A 16,032-nucleotide genomic window follows, 5' to 3' on the forward strand; every position below is an offset into this window, starting at 1 on the left:
GATGATAAAAGGAGAGCATTAAAGGGTAAATTAGAAAAAGGATTACAGCAGCGGGCTTTTGCTAGTAATGAAGGTTATGGTGCAATTAGAGAGCAAGGGAAGTTAGCTTTAGATGCATTGCACGTAGGGAAACTTTGTATATCTAGGCCGAAATCGTAATATGACAATGTGTTTGTGGGAATGAGTGAATGTAAGCATATGTTTTTGTTTCAGAGTAAATGGACGTTCATGTTAAATGGACAGGATCCGGCGATCCCAGGGATCTACTATATATGTGGGCTTAATGCTTATTACCATCTTTCAAAGGGATGGTATGGGACATGTTATTTGGGGATAATTTTCCCAAAGATATACCAACTTGATGACTTAAAGAAGTTTCCGGGATTATCTGAATTACATCGTACTAGACAGAAGCGAGAGACCGCTGCTGGTGTAGTGGGAGACATATTTGGGGCGATAATTCCTTCAGTGGGAGTTATTTTGAACTCAATAAAGATTCGAAAGTTGTCTACTATCGTGGATAACATGCTGACAAATATTTTAGGAGCTATACTCCTAATGGATACTGAACTTGCTGCAGAGAGGGCTATGACTCTTCAAAACAGGCTTGCTTTAGACATTCTTTTCGCGAAAAATGGCGGAGATTGTAGGATGCTCAATGAGAATCATTGTTGCGCACATATACCAGATAATAGTAATGAGATTAGAAGTATGCTTACTAACTTGACTAAGGATAGTACAGACTTGAAGGAATTGAAAAAACCTGGTGTTTTGGAAAAGGTTGGAAGGGGTTTTGCTTCAGTGGGGAATTGGCTTAGCAACATTTGGCATGGGATATTGTCTAAAATAATACAGGGGATATTGATTGTTATAGCTTGTCTACTTGGATTGTGGGTGGCATGTAAAATTAGCAAAAGAATAAAATTGAATGAGGCGAAAAATAATAAGAGGAGGGAAGAAAAGGAAAGGGAAAAATTGTTTAGGGAAAAATCAAAGGGGAAACCAATAAGTCAAGAGATTGAAATGGCAGAATTTTAACTGATGTAAAATTTGTGGGGAAAGGTTTTGTGTGATGACAAGAGTCATCAAAGGAGGGATTGTTGGAGTGTGTCCTTTAAAATCAATATTAATACAAAAACGTGCAATATATTGTGTGATGAAACTGCATAGAAAATGTGTTAACATAGAAAATAATGCACACGTTTGAAATGTGCCCACGGGGAGTGGTTACCAATGTATACGAAGACTAATGAAAAGGCTTGTTAATTCTGAATTATTATGCAATAATGTTTTTATTTGTATTAGTATATCATAATTAGGGTTATGTATTAAGAATTTGCTTCATTAAACAAAAGGGCTTTAACTTAGCAAGGGCTTGGGCCTAGCTGCCTGGCCTCATATTGAATTGCATTTTCTAATGTGTAGTGTGCTGTTTTTCCTGACGGACATGAAGTTGTACTTTTCCAGGAGCTATATGTGTGTAGCCGTAGTAAATTCTTTCTCATGAGAACCGGCTTGCTCAAGGCGATGTTCTTGCTAGATGCAACAGTGTAATTCGTAACAGGTGCAAGGTTAACTCTCCTAGGAGAAGACAATGAAGACACTGACTGGAGCGCAAAGTGTAACATTTTCTACCTCACATTTCCAACCGTTGAAGACGTCAATAACATGGACCAATCCGTGATATGGGAGATGTGAACTGTGGAAAATTCTAGCAAGGTGCTTACCAAATTATTGGACAGAGATAATGATGCACCAAACTTTATCCAATGAGGAATTAGGGAATAGTTAGACAGTTTTGACTTAACCGCATGACCCAGGAAGAAACCACTTCCATTCTACCATTTCCCCGTTCCACCCGAGCTACTTTTCAGGACACTTTTGTCTACTCTCCTGAGTTTATTCTGAGTACTTTAAACCCATCCTCTACCCCATTCTTGCCTGATGCTAACTTCTTCTCTACCCGAGGGAAGTGATCATTCCCTAGCTATGCTATCTTATGCATCTTGAAAGAGACTTTGCTTTGCCTTATTGCTAAAGACTTTGCCCCGTCCTATCTCTGCTGATGGTGAATTGACTGATGTCCTGAGGACGAAGACTGATGCTGCTTGCTGATCCAGTGGATTGGTAACTATCCGATAAAAATTGTGATTGTCTATTTGCCTTTTCTTTCTAGGTACCAACTGCTATTTTGATAGAGGCCTTAGTTTAGATGTTTTCTACATTTTTGTTCACTAAATGTTTTGCATGAAGCCCAACATGCTAATGCTAATTTGAGGTTAGTTAAGGTGTTCACTAACACCTTGTGCAAATAGACAAATGATTGAGATCTTGCTTGTTTATTCATGCACTAATGAGACGCTGCTAAGCTGATTCAGATTAATGATGTGCCTAAATATTGAATATCACCTCCATTGGAATAAAGGTGAGCTAAGCATTTAAAATTCATGCTACTGCTCTTGTGTGTAAAACAACAACAACGGCTTCACCAAATGCTAGTGGACCTAGAATATCAAACCGCAATGCAAATCTGAAAGAAACTTGATTCGAAATATCAGAAGCGCAGCACAAAGAGACAAGAAAGGAACACGCACCTGGTCTTTCTTCAAGGTGATCTGCCCGATTTCCTTATTTCCAACGAAGGATCTTGTGACCTTGTAGACTCTCTCCCCAGCCCGAACTCGGATGATGAAGTTGGCTGGAAAGTAACCCACTTTCTCCCCTATCTTACCCTAGAAACGCAAAAAGAAAACAGATGAGAAGTTAAGGTAGACACCAAGAGACTAACAAGAGACACGGCCAGCAGCAGCAGGCACAGAGAGAGTCATCTGCAGACTGGACGGAGCGAAATTAAGAATACAAGCTGTCTTACATCATAGAGAGTATTCAAAGGTTCACTCCAGAGCAAGAGACAGACATCGGAAAAGAGCTTGGAAGTCAGAGAGAAATGCAAAAAGAACAGATGATGGATGGAATGCTGAACAATGTCAATCATTCACCCACAGTCACATATCTGTGCCTAAATCCATCGGTTTTTTGCTCACCATGTCATTCCAGGTTGGACCGGGCCATATGCAAATCAGTCTTGACTCTGCTCATGGGAACAGTCCAGCCCGAATTGCTAGACCAGGTCCTCCCTGATCCAGAAACAAGCATCCTGAGACCGGTTTTGGGGTATCACCCCTAGTCAGCCAGACTAGCATTAATCTGGTGACATAGCGAGCCCAGGACCCACGTCTGGGCATACCCTTCCCTTTTAAAACCGAAATGGCATGGCGAGCTAAAAAACATTGGATTTAGGCCCTGATCTGTGATTCAGGGTGAATGTTTGACATTGTTCAGCATTCTGTCCATCATCTGTTCTTTTTGCATTTGTCACCCTAAGTGGGAAGGGTATGCCCAGACGTAAGTCCCGGGCTCGCTATGCCACCAGATTCCAGCAAGCCAGGCTGATGAGGGGTGACACTCCAAAACCTGTCTCAGGATGCTTGTTTTAGGTCCAAGGGGCGTAGGATCAAGACTGATTTGCATATGGCTGGGTAAACTGGAATGGCATGGGGACAAAAACAAATGATGGATTTAACCCAGATCTGTGACTAGGGTGAATGTTTGATTTGTTCAGCATCCCATCCATCATCTGTAATTTTTGCACTGGTAGACAGCGAGAAGCACAGTCCATTGGATGATACAAGATAGACATGCAAACCTCAGCACCAAAGAAATAAATGTAATTCTTTCACAGACATGGGTAAGAAAGAGCAGGAGATAGCAGCAATCTCAAAAGGATAAACAGAGTGAGGTAAACTTCAACAGATGAAAGAAAGGGGAGACATGCAAAGGAAAGGTATGGAAGACCCTCACAGCGGGTAAAAGCTCAAAGTAAAATAGAGCAGACAAAGGCATTAAAGCCGGCCATAAAATAGCATGGTATCTTCTAACCTTCCCTCAGAATTACTGATACATAGGCATTGGCAACTCAAGGGAGATACCAGAGGGTTCTGAGTTGCATCCTCGGGGTGCCCTCAGAAATGAGTAATTACTGGGGGAAGCAGAACTGTTGTTCCAGAGATTTCCAGTAATTTTCCATTTTCCTCTGGAGTTTCACCCGCAGCCAAAGTTTCTGGGTGAATCACATAGTGTCTGTGAAGATACCACAGGACTCGTAACGAGGCCCTATGTGTGGGTAAATAGAAATAATCACTGAGGGTTTTCTCAAAGGATCAACACAGCTAGTAGCCACTGACCACATGCATGTGACCCTCTGAAAATGCCAGCTTTCAGCTGTATTTTCATATGTTGGTTTATGAAATTCAGATCAATTTCCAAAATGCTCTAAATAATTCATTCAGAATATTTCTCTGCTGCTGATTAAGTGCAAGAAAAAAATGCATCAAAACATACTGGCTTTTACTGAAATCTCAAACTATTTTGGGCAAGGAACCAGCTTATGGCAACAGAACAATCATTTTTTAAACTGGGTTTGTACCTTAAAATCGCTTGCTATTGCAATTGACTCAGAATCAGAATTGTATACTATTTTGGGGGTAGAAATCTATAATCACTCAACTTCTGCTTGAACCTTTTACACACAGTTTATCATCAAATGGCCGAGATATATACAACTGTTCTTGTGTGGCCTTCTCAAACGATCGGGTCCTTCTCCAGTCAGTGGAAAGTTTCCTCTAGAAATAATGTCCTTTACATTGGTGTCCGAAGGAGACCAATATCATTGGATAACAAGATACTGATTGTGGGTACTTGTCTCAGCAAGGGATGCGAAGTCGAACAGTCAAGACTTACTCCAGGAGGCAGTAGAAATTAGGAGATCTGATGCAGTAGAGCATCGTAAGTAGCACTCCAAAAGGTCAATGCCAAGCCGGCATTGTCAAGTTCAGTGAATAGTAAGCATAAGATAGGCGAGAGTATAGGTGGCACAGCTTTGCTAAGCGATGAAGAGGACAGCCACGCCAACAGTGTTAAATTCACAAAGCATACTGAAGAAACAGCCCAAAGTACGTCACCCATTTTGCAAATCATCGTCACTAAAATAACTTTTCTATTAATCCTTATGGCATCCTATTGCAACAACAAATAAATGCTCGAGATTTGAAGGCAGTAAGAGAAGGATCAAGGGCTCACCTCTTTAAGACACCTTCATAGAAGCCTCCTGATGTATGTCTCACTTTACAAGCTCTTCAATCAACCACACGGCTCAGAACATCAACTTATGTTCTACTAAGCAACCGAACCTCAACTCTATCTAACATGGCTTCCCAACTCCCTGTACATCCTGATTTGCAAGCTTTCTGACACTATTATCCCTCTTTTTGGATGCACCCAGGTCCTTGAAGCCTCCTGTCTGTGGCACACGGCACTCAAAAAGCAATAGCAATCCAGTCAATCCTTTATTTGATTTTTATTAAAAATTATAAAAGTACACATAAAAATGCAAAAAAAATGTAAAAGGTCTTAAGCGACTCGTGTGAAAAGAAATATCGTTTTTGCATGGTAAAACAATATTACATACTGGTTGCAGGACATAACCAATTGCAAAGCAGTTCTATTACAATATGTAATTAAGACTGGTTTACTGCTGTCTGTGTTGGCTAGTAGATCACGAGGTGCATAAAGTACAATTACCAGCAGCAATTTAAGCATTCAATGTCCAAAGGCAATTACTATTGAGGCCAATTTTATGCTGGTCATGTCACAGAGTGCAGGGGAATAGCATGCTACATAAAAGTTGCCTCTGAATGGCATAGCTTTAATATGGATTGCCTTTGGAGGAACTCCAGGGCAATCCTCCACTGCCTTATCTTGCCACTTCAAAAATGATAAAATATATACAGACTTCAGTGCAGAATAGTATTTGCAGAAGAGGATAAAGTGCCTAGTACTTTGTGCAGACAATCCATCACAGGGACAGGCTGGAAGAGTGGCAGAAAAGATGCCATATATCAGGTACACCACTAAGAAATGGCAGTGTTGAGGCACACTCTGACAACAGGTACCTGTGTTGATTACTTTTCACCCATAAAAGATAAGGCTTCATACCAAGGCAAGTTCTAATTTGGGCATGAACTACAACCGTGGACAGAAAATACTTTTTTGCCATCCTTGCCTCTGCACATCTATCTAACAAGGCTTTCACCAAATGTTTTCAAAAGCTGGGCCTGGTGGTAGGATTCAGGAACAGCTTGTCCAATGGCAACAAGTTACAGGTCTTGGATAGATATGACAGCCAACGTACTTTAGAGCTCTTTTCCAGAGCAAGGCAATCAGTCAGGACTGCACGATTTAATGTAGTCTCATCCTTCGTCCGTATCCTTAACCATACAAGAAAGGGCTGCATTCTCACAAAAGGATTTATATGCCCAAATCCAATTTCCAGATGACGTATATAATTGCTAGTGGATTTGGGCATAGCGAGCAGTTGTTTTATGAACCCATTTTCCACTTTCTCCAACCCCAGCTGTTCACTAAGGCCCCAAACAATGGTGTCACCGATTGCACTGGGGCGGCATTTAACCATTTGATTTCCAGCAGCGCTTTAATGGGTTTGCTGCTTAATCTACTAGCAAAGACTAAAACTGTTTTTGTACACCTGGCTAAAGCAGGGGCCCTGACGTCTTTCAAAGTGCACCAGATCCATTTCTTATCGAACGATACACCCAGATAGGGATACGATGAAACCTTACTAATCTTGGTCCTGTTGACAAAGGAAGTCCTAAAAGCTCTAGCCCAGTGACCGAAAACCAAAAGATGAGTTTTAGACTGATTAAACCTACATCTAAACCAGACATTAAAATAGAAAAAATTGTTTAGTAGTTGTTGCAGCCCATTTGTGGTTCTTTCCAACAGGATGGTATCATCGGCATAGGCCAAATCCGGCATACTATGCTTGCCGACTATTGTGCAATCAGTTTTAGTATTCAGAAGATGTTTTTCTAAATCATTAATATATAAAGAAAAGAAAAAATGGAACCAACATACAACCATGGCGCACACCACGTTCTAATCTGAATCTTTCTGTAGTTTCCCCTGCTGGGCCATGTCTCACGCTTTCAGTAAGTACAGCAGGGGGCTCCCTCAGAAAATCTATAATTGCTGGCTCGACCCTCATCTCAGTCATTATTTCCCAGAGCTTCGACCTATTTGACTGAGTCAAAGGCCGAGCTCAAGGCTATGTAAGCCACATAGAGTTTGCCCTCCTTGGCCAGTGTAAAGCAATATTACTGGGGCATAGAACCTCTCAGGGGAAAAAGACAGAGACCGAAAGATCACCAAAAGAGAGAGGTGATTATGTACAGCCATAGAGAGTCCCTCGTACAAACACTAAAACCATTACACAGTTCATTCCTCATAGAGAAGCTAATGGCATAAAAACACTTTTTGTCAGTTCGGCACACTTGACTGCAGAGTCCTCGTGGAAAAACACCCTCTGCAAGCCTGCAGCTACTTCAAAGTGCAGAAAACTTGGATGACAAATTTCTCTTGGGCATGCACTTGAGAGGAATTCAAGATGGCTCTGAGCACCCACTCTTCCTAATCAAGATAAGAAGAAATATTAAAACACAAGAGCTATTTTTATAAATAAACATAGCTGTTTGTTGTGTCAGTAAAGTAATGTTTTCAAGGGAGATGAGCATGAACATTCAACAATTGTTCAGGACATTATTTATCAACTATTTAGTTAACAAACATACCACACCCACATACACACACCACGTTGCATCAAAGGCAGATATTCACTGAAGATGAATCCAAACACAACGGCCACCCAAAGTCAGGTAATGGACAACCATGCACCCCAGCAGAAGGATGCAAAAAACTCTAAATCCTTTAGCACACACATCCATATGCATAATGCAGTCAGTCGCGGCCCGCGGGTCGCAAAGGGGGAGCAGGGCGGCGCACTGAGGTTTGTGGGGGGGGGGGGACACACATTATATTAAAGAAATATATAAAAAACACAATACGCTCCCGCAACTTTCCTCTTCTCGTCCCTCTCATTCCAGCACAGGCTCCCAGCCTGACCTGTGGCCAATCCGGACTCTGCAGAGCAGCATCAGGATTGGCTGGGAGCCCCCAGCCAGGGCGCTCTCAGGCAGACTGGGAGCCTGTGCAGGCTCTCTCTAACCCAGCAACTATGCTGCTGGATGGGGGGGATGCTCCTCCACCCATATCCTTCACGCAGTGCGTACATTAATAATAGGTTCCGACCAGCCAATATCCAGTATTAGAAGACTGGAATGTTGAAAGCTCCATTGAAGACAATGGAGAAGCTCCAGGCTTAGGCTGGTATAAGCCTTCTACTTCAACATTCCAATGATTGTCTTTCTGTTTCCCCCTTTTTAATTTAGAACATTCAGCCCTCAGTGTGTGGAAGTTTTTTAATTGCCTTATAGCCCTTGTGCCTTGGTCTATACCAGTTGTTAAAGACCCTCTCCTTTGTAATAGGCCCTCACCTGCGGCCTGGGCCTATAATTCAGGTTCAGGGCCTTTAATAATCAGTATAGCCCTCTGCAGTGGGTTATAGGATTATATAATAAATCACTAAACCATAGTTTAGTCTACAGTAACCTTAAAGGCCCCTAACCCATATGGCTCACTTCTAAACAATAAAATAAACAACTGAATTAAATGTCAACAGACCACTTTGCCTCCAGTCAACAAGAATTCCCATAATGTCCACATGGCCTTATGGGGCCCTGCAAATGCTAGAAATATTTTGCACAAATGCACAATATACAACATAGCATAGCATTCCTTATGTCAATGCCCGATGATCTGTATATATGGAATAATGGGCAAATGTAGCAGGCGGATGGTTACCCAGCAGAGAAATTCACACGCTCCCCAGCAATATCTGACAAAGTAATAAGCTATGCACCTCTACTGGCCGCCACCTCCACATTCATGCTTAAGTTCTTATACTTCCACCCTCTGTTGTGCTTGTAAGTTATCCTGTCTCACTTTCATGAGCTCCCCACTTTTCTGATGCCCCTGGTCATGTTATGGGATGGAGGCCATTCTATACAGGAGCTTTTACAACCTTTTCCACCACTGAAGCTCTAGGACTTCCACCCTTCCTTGTGACCTACAGTCCATTCTGGGCCCAAGCCCTTATACACCATTCCATCTCAACCACTGATGTTCCTAGATATCCAACCTCCTGGTGCAGAGAGTTCTGGATTAACAAATACAGTTGCTTACCCGCCACCATTCTTCATTGGAGTCGTCAATCACTGCTATTCTGTCCCCCGCTCTGGAAAAGAAGCAGTTTGAGAGGGTGAGAGAAGTGGTGCCCCACGTTGTCATCCATGCAGTGTTCAAGAACCCCTAACTTTCTTTCTACGAAGCCCACAGCAGCGGGGACAGACGTCTTACACATGATGGAGGTTTTTCGTACATCAGATACCTGTATACTTAACAGTAATGTGTTTAATTAAAAAGGTATGTTAATATTTTATTATACACTAAATAACATTGTTCGTCTTCTGCAATATGCTGCAGTGCAATGCATTACATTATGATGCTTTACAAGACCAACTGCTGCAAGAATGGACAGGAGGACAGGAAAGTGGACTGTCAATGTAACTGTATACTCGGAAAAAGCCACTCGCCAACCCCAGGCTGCCTGCCAGGCAATCACAGCTTCAAGTGTAGCTAACTCATGTCTTGCAGTAAGATCTCTACCAAAGTCAGTCAGTGGCTATGCTGGCGAAGATGGCGGATGCTCTGTTTTTCGGAACTACAGGGAGTGCAGAATTATTAGGCAAGTTGTATTTTTGAGGATTAATTTTATTATTGAACAACAACCATGTTCTCAATGAACCCAAAAAACTCATAAATATCAAAGCTGAATATTTTTGGAAGTAGTTTTTAGTTTGTTTTTAGTTTTAGCTATGTTAGGGGGATATCTGTGTGTGCAGGTGACTATTACTGTGCATAATTATTAGGCAACTTAACAAAAAACAAATATATACCCATTTCAATTATTTATTATTACCAGTGAAACCAATATAACATCTCAACATTCACAAATATACATTTCTGACATTCAAAAACAAAACAAAAACAAATCAGTGACCAATATAGCCACCTTTCTTTGCAAGGACACTCAAAAGCCTGCCATCCATGGATTCTGTCAGTGTTTTGATCTGTTCACCATCAACATTGCGTGCAGCAGCAACCACAGCCTCCCAGACACTGTTCAGAGAGGTGTACTGTTTTCCCTCCTTGTAAATCTCACATTTGATGATGGACCACAGGTTCTCAATGGGGTTCAGATCAGGTGAACAAGGAGGCCATGTCATTAGATTTCCTTCTTTTATACCCTTTCTTGCCAGCCACGCTGTGGAGTACTTGGACGCGTGTGATGGAGCATTGTCCTGCATGAAAATCATGTTTTTCTTGAAGGATGCAGACTTCTTCCTGTACCACTGCTTGAAGAAGGTGTCTTCCAGGAACTGGCAGCAGGACTGGGAGTTGAGCTTGACTCCATCCTCAACCCGAAAAGGCCCCACAAGCTCATCTTTGATGATACCAGCCCAAACCAGTACTCCACCTCCACCTTGCTGGCGTCTGAGTCGGACTGGAGCTCTCTGCCCTTTACCAATCCAGCCACGGGCCCATCCATCTGGCCCATCAAGACTCACTCTCATTTCATAAGTCCATAAAACCTTAGAAAAATCAGTCTTGAGATATTTCTTGGCCCAGTCTTGACGTTTCAGCTTGTGTGTCTTGTTCAGTGGTGGTCGTCTTTCAGCCTTTCTTACCTTGGCCATGTCTCTGAGTATTGCACACCTTGTGCTTTTGGGCACTCCAGTGATGTTGCAGCTCTGAAATATGGCCAAACTGGTGGCAAGTGGCATCGTGGCAGCTGCACGCTTGACTTTTCTCAGTTCATGGGCAGTTATTTTGCGCCTTGGTTTTTCCACACGCTTCTTGCGACCCTGTTGACTATTTTGAATGAAACGCTTGATTGTTCGATGATCACGCTTCAGAAGCTTTGCAATTTTAAGAGTTCTGCATCCCTCTGCAAGATATCTCTCTATTTTTGACTTTACTGAGCCTGTCAAGTCCTTCTTTTGACCCATTTTGCCAAAGGAAAGGAAGTTGCCTAATAATTATGCACACCTGATATAGGGTGTTGATGTCATTAGACCACACCCCTTCTCATTACAGAGATGCACATCACCTAATATGCTTAATTGGTAGTAGGCTTTCGAGCCTATACAGCTTGGAGTAAGACAACATGCATGAAGAGGATGATGTGGTCAAAATACTCATTTGCCTAATAATTCTGCACTCCCTGTAAAGGGGGCATCTTACTGCACATTGCATTTTGAAACCACTGACATTTGTTTTATTGAAGCTGTTTATTTCTGGGCATATTTAAATAATGATTCTGTTGAATCTGAAATGTTTTAACTTTAAAGCACATTTTTAACTTTTAACTCCTCTTTTCAGCTCTTCTGCAAAACACCGGTGAGGTGCTGTTTACCTCTGTGTTGCCGCCTAGAGCTGCCATTTTGGGAGGGTACCGCTCAATCTGTTCAAACTGGGAAGCAGGTGCAGACATTCATGCTGATGAGTTCTGCCCTTAAAAACACGGTTGCAGTGAGGTCGCGCACAGCACTGTTATGTGGGGTATGTATATCGCCCTACTTAAACCGCATGCATAAATAAAGACTCGGACAACAAATGGTATTGTGCTATAGTGTGCTGCGTATGCTACGTCTGGCTGTGATTACCTTTCGCACGCAGCCTCAACACCCTTTTATTTGCTACCACTACGTCACTCGGACTAATCCATGGGCACCTTAAAAAAGACAGAGGGGAAACCTGCATTTCCTTTAATTTACTTTTTCATTGGAAGAGTCCGTGCCACAGTTACGTCACTGAGGCCACGACTTTACATTCCTCCAAACATTGCAAAAACAAACAAAACTGTTCTCAGAGTCAGAAGTAAACCAACTGAGGGCAAACACAGGAGCTATAAGTCAAAATGAGCAATCACTGCTCAAAGTTTTAGACATCATAGTCTCGCAGCCCAGTAGAGAGTATAGGGTTTTGTGGAAGGTTGTACTGGGTGCGAGAGGTTCGGTCTCCAGGAGGGGAAAAAGGACAGGCAGGCATTTAGGCAGTGGCATTGCCACTTGAACAACGGACCCGGTCGGTAGGTGCCAGCTCTTCCGCTGGCCTAGGGTCACACGGCATTCGGTCTTCATCAGCCACAGGTTCACTCTGACAAGCTTCATCGGTGGGCAGTGCCAGAGGTGAAGGAACAAAAATGTGCAGATTCTTAAAAGCTGATATGTTTCGGGTGAGGCTGGCGACAATCAACGTACCTTGTCTCTTGACCACGGTCCACGGCAGAGGAATAAAAAGTAGCCTAAATTTACTCCCTGGGCTTCGATCCTTCAGTAGTACAGAATCCCCCACTTGGACATCCGAGACTCAAGCCCTTTGTTGCCTGCTTACTTTGTCATTTGCTGATTTGCGGGGCTCAAAAGTTTGTTCTTCATCCAGTGTTTTGGGAACTGTAGGAGGCTGGACTGGCTTCTAGTGAGTACCAAGGGGTACTTACACCTTGCACCAGGCCCAGTTATCCCTTATTAGTGTATAGGGGTGTCTTCCAGCTTAGGCTGATAGATAATGGTAGCTTAGCAGAGCAGCTTAGGCTGATAGATAATGGTAGCTTAGCAGAGCAGCTTAGGCTGAACTAGGAGACGATTGAAGCTCCTACAGTACCACTAGTGTCATATGCACAATATCATAAGAAAACACAATACACAGATATACTAAAAATAAAGGTACTTTATTTTTATGACAATATGCCAAAAGTATCTCAGTGAGTACCCTCAGTATGAGGATAGCAAATATACACAAGATATATGTACACAATACCAAAATATGCAGTAATAGTCTTAGAAAACAGTGCAAACAATGTATAGTTACAATAGGATGCAATGGGGACATATAGGGATAGGGGCAACACAAACCATATACTCCAAAAGTGGAATGCGAACCACGAATGGACCCCAAACCTATGTGACCTTGTAGAGGGTCGCTGGGACTGTAAGAAAACAGTTAGGGTTAGAAAAATAGCCCACCCCAAGACCCTGAAAAGTGAGTGCAAAGTGCACTAAAGTTCCCCAAAGGACATAGAAGTCGTGATAGGGGAATTCTGCAGGAAAGACACAAATCAGCAATGCAACAATGATGGATTTCCAAACGAGGGTACCTGTGGAACAAGGAGACCAAGTCCAAAAGTCACAAGCAAGTCGGAGATGGGCAGATGCCCAGGAAATGCCAGCTGTGGGTGCAAAGAGGCTGCTACTGGACAGTAGAAGCTGAAGATTCTGCAGGAACGACAAGGGCTAGGAACTTCCCCTTTGGAGGACGGATCTCTCACGCCGTGGAGAGTCGTGCAGAAGTGTTTTCCTGAAGAAAGACCGCAAACAAGCCTTGCTAGCTGCAAGTCATGCGGTTAGGGTTTTTGGATGCTGCTGTGGCCCAGGAGAGACCAGGATGTCGTCAATTGCGTCTGGGGACAGAGGGGGCGTCGAGCAAGACAAGGAGCCCTCTCAGAAGCAGGCAGCACCCGCAGAAGTGCCGGAACAGGCACTACGAAGTGGAGTGAAACGGTGCTCACCCGAAGTTGCACAAAGGAGTCCCACGCCGCCGGAGGACAACTTAGGAGGTCGTGCAATGCAGGTTAGAGTGCCGTGGACCCAGGCTGGACTGTGCACAAAGGATTTCCGCCGGAAGTGCACGGAGACCGGAGTAGCTGCAAAAGTCGCGGTTCCCAGCAATGCAGTCTGACGTGGGGAGGCAAGGACTTACCTCCACCAAACTTGGACTGAAGAGTCACTGGACTGTGGGAGTCACTTGGACAGAGTTGCTGGATTCAAGGGACCTCGCTCGTCATGCTGAGAGGAGACCCAGGGTACCGGTGATGCAGTTCTTTGGTGCCTGCGGTTGCAGGGGGACGATTCCGTCGACCCACTGGAGATTTCTTCAGAGCTTCTAGTGCAGAGAGGAGGCAGACTACCCCCACAGCATGCACCACCAGGAAAGCAGTCGAGAAGGCGGCTGGATCAGCGTTACAGAGTTGCAGTAGTCGTCTTTGCTACTTTGTTGCAGTTTTGCAGGCTTCCAGCGCGGTCAGCAGTCGATTCCTTGGCAGAAGGTGAAGAGAGAGATGCAGAGGAACTCGGATGAGCTCTTGCATTCGTTATCTGAGGAATCCCAAAAGACAGAGACCCTAAATAGCCAGAAAAGAGGGTTTGGCTACTTAGGAGAGAGGATAGGCTAGCAACACCTGAAGGAGCCTATCAGAAGGAGTCTCTGACGTCACCTGCTGGCACTGGCCACTCAGAGCAGTCCAGTGTGCCAGCAGCACCTCTGTTTCCAAGATGGCAGAGGTCTGGAGCACACTGGAGGAGCTCTGGGCACCTCCCAGGGGAGGTGCAGGTCAGGGGAGGGGTCACTCCCCTTTCCTTTGTCCAGTTTCATGCCAGAGCAGGGCTGAGGGGTCCCTGAACCGGTGTAGACTGGCTTATGCAGAAATGGGCACCATGTGTGCCCATGAAAGCATTTCCAGAGGCTGGGGGAGGCTACTCCTCCCCTGCCTTCACACCATTTTCCAAATGGAGATGGTGTAACACCCTCTCTCAGAGGAAGTCCTTTGTACTGCCATCCTGGGCCAGGCCTGGCTGGACCCCAGGAGGGCAGAAGCCTGTCTGAGGCGTTGGCAGCAGCAGCAGTTGCAGTAAAACCCCGGGAAAGGCAGTTTGGCAGTAACCAGGGTCTGTGCTACAGACCACTGGGATCATGGGATTGTGCCAACTATGCCAGGATGGCATAGAGGGGGCAATTCCATGATCATAGACATGTTACATGGCCATATTCGGAGTTACCATTGTGAAGCTACATATAGGTAGTGACCTATATGTAGTGCACGCGTGTAATGGTGTCCCCGCACTCACAAAGTCCGGGGAATTGGCCCTGAACAATGTGGGGGCACCTTGGCTAGTGCCAGGGTGCCCTCACACTAAGTGACTTAGCACCCAACCTTTACCAGGTAAAGGTTAGACATATAGGTGACTTATAAGTTACTTAAGTGCAGTGTAAAATGGCTGTGAAATAACGTGGACGTTATTTCACTCAGGCTGCAGTGGCAGGCCTGTGTAAGAATTGTCAGAGCTCCCTATGGGTGGCAAAAGAAATGCTGCAGCCCATAGGGATCTCCTGAAACCCCAATACCCTGGGTACCTCAGTACCATATACTAGGGAATTATAAGGGTGTTCCAGTATGCCAATGTAAATTGGTAAAATTGGTCACTAGCCTGTTAGTGACAATTTGAAAGAAATGAGAGAGCATAACCACTGAGGTTCTGATCAGCAGAGCCTCAGTGAGACAGTTAGTCATAACACAGGTAACACATTCAGGCACACTTATGAGCACTGGGGCCCTGGCTGGCAGGGTCCCAGTGACACATACAACTAAAACAACATATATACAGTGAAAAATGGGTGTAACATGCCAGGCAAGATGGTACTTTCCTACAGGAACCCAACTAGAGTGGTGCGGGATAGAGTCTCTAACAACCCTTCCTATCAGAAGATGTACCGGCGCACACCTAGTGGTGGTGTGTGGCGTGAGTTTCTTAAAAACAAGTAAATGGCCATTTCCACACAGTTTTGATAGGCAGCTGCGATTCGAATGGTTTTGTTCAAAGTTCACATAAACCTCTTGACTTTTCTATTTGTTTGAGGCCATCAGGGAGTTATCATTCTGTGCCTTATCCCAAATGAGGTCAGATACAATGCAAGAGACCTGCTAGCATAGGCAACCGGAGCCCACACATCTTTGTGACTTCTTTGAAGTAACACTACCCCAAGTCCTTTCGGATCGGCATCAACCGCAATGGTAGTCTCCTTTTTTGGGTCAAAATATCAGAGAGTGGAGTCTGCAGATAGTGCTTTCTTTGTTTCCTGAAATGCAGTGTCCTGATCAGG

The 16,032-nt window shown here is 44.0% G+C and overlaps 1 protein-coding gene across 2 annotated transcripts in view; it reads right to left on the reverse strand.

Moving 5' to 3' along the window:
• STAC3 (SH3 and cysteine rich domain 3) overlaps positions 1 to 16,032 on the reverse strand; it is a 163,056-nt gene that overhangs the window by 61,748 nt on the left and 85,276 nt on the right. For both annotated transcript variants that reach the window (XM_069230787.1, XM_069230786.1), the window contains exons 9-10: positions 9,217 to 9,268; positions 2,595 to 2,732 (exon numbers count right to left, since the gene is read on the reverse strand). In XM_069230787.1, the coding sequence (XP_069086888.1) occupies positions 2,595 to 2,732; positions 9,217 to 9,268 (190 nt within the window). The remainder of the gene's footprint in view (positions 1 to 2,594; positions 2,733 to 9,216; positions 9,269 to 16,032) is intronic.

The sequence above is a fragment of the Pleurodeles waltl genome, chromosome 4_2 (genome assembly GCF_031143425.1).
Source record: "Pleurodeles waltl isolate 20211129_DDA chromosome 4_2, aPleWal1.hap1.20221129, whole genome shotgun sequence".
Classification (NCBI taxonomy): Eukaryota; Metazoa; Chordata; class Amphibia; order Caudata; family Salamandridae; genus Pleurodeles; species Pleurodeles waltl.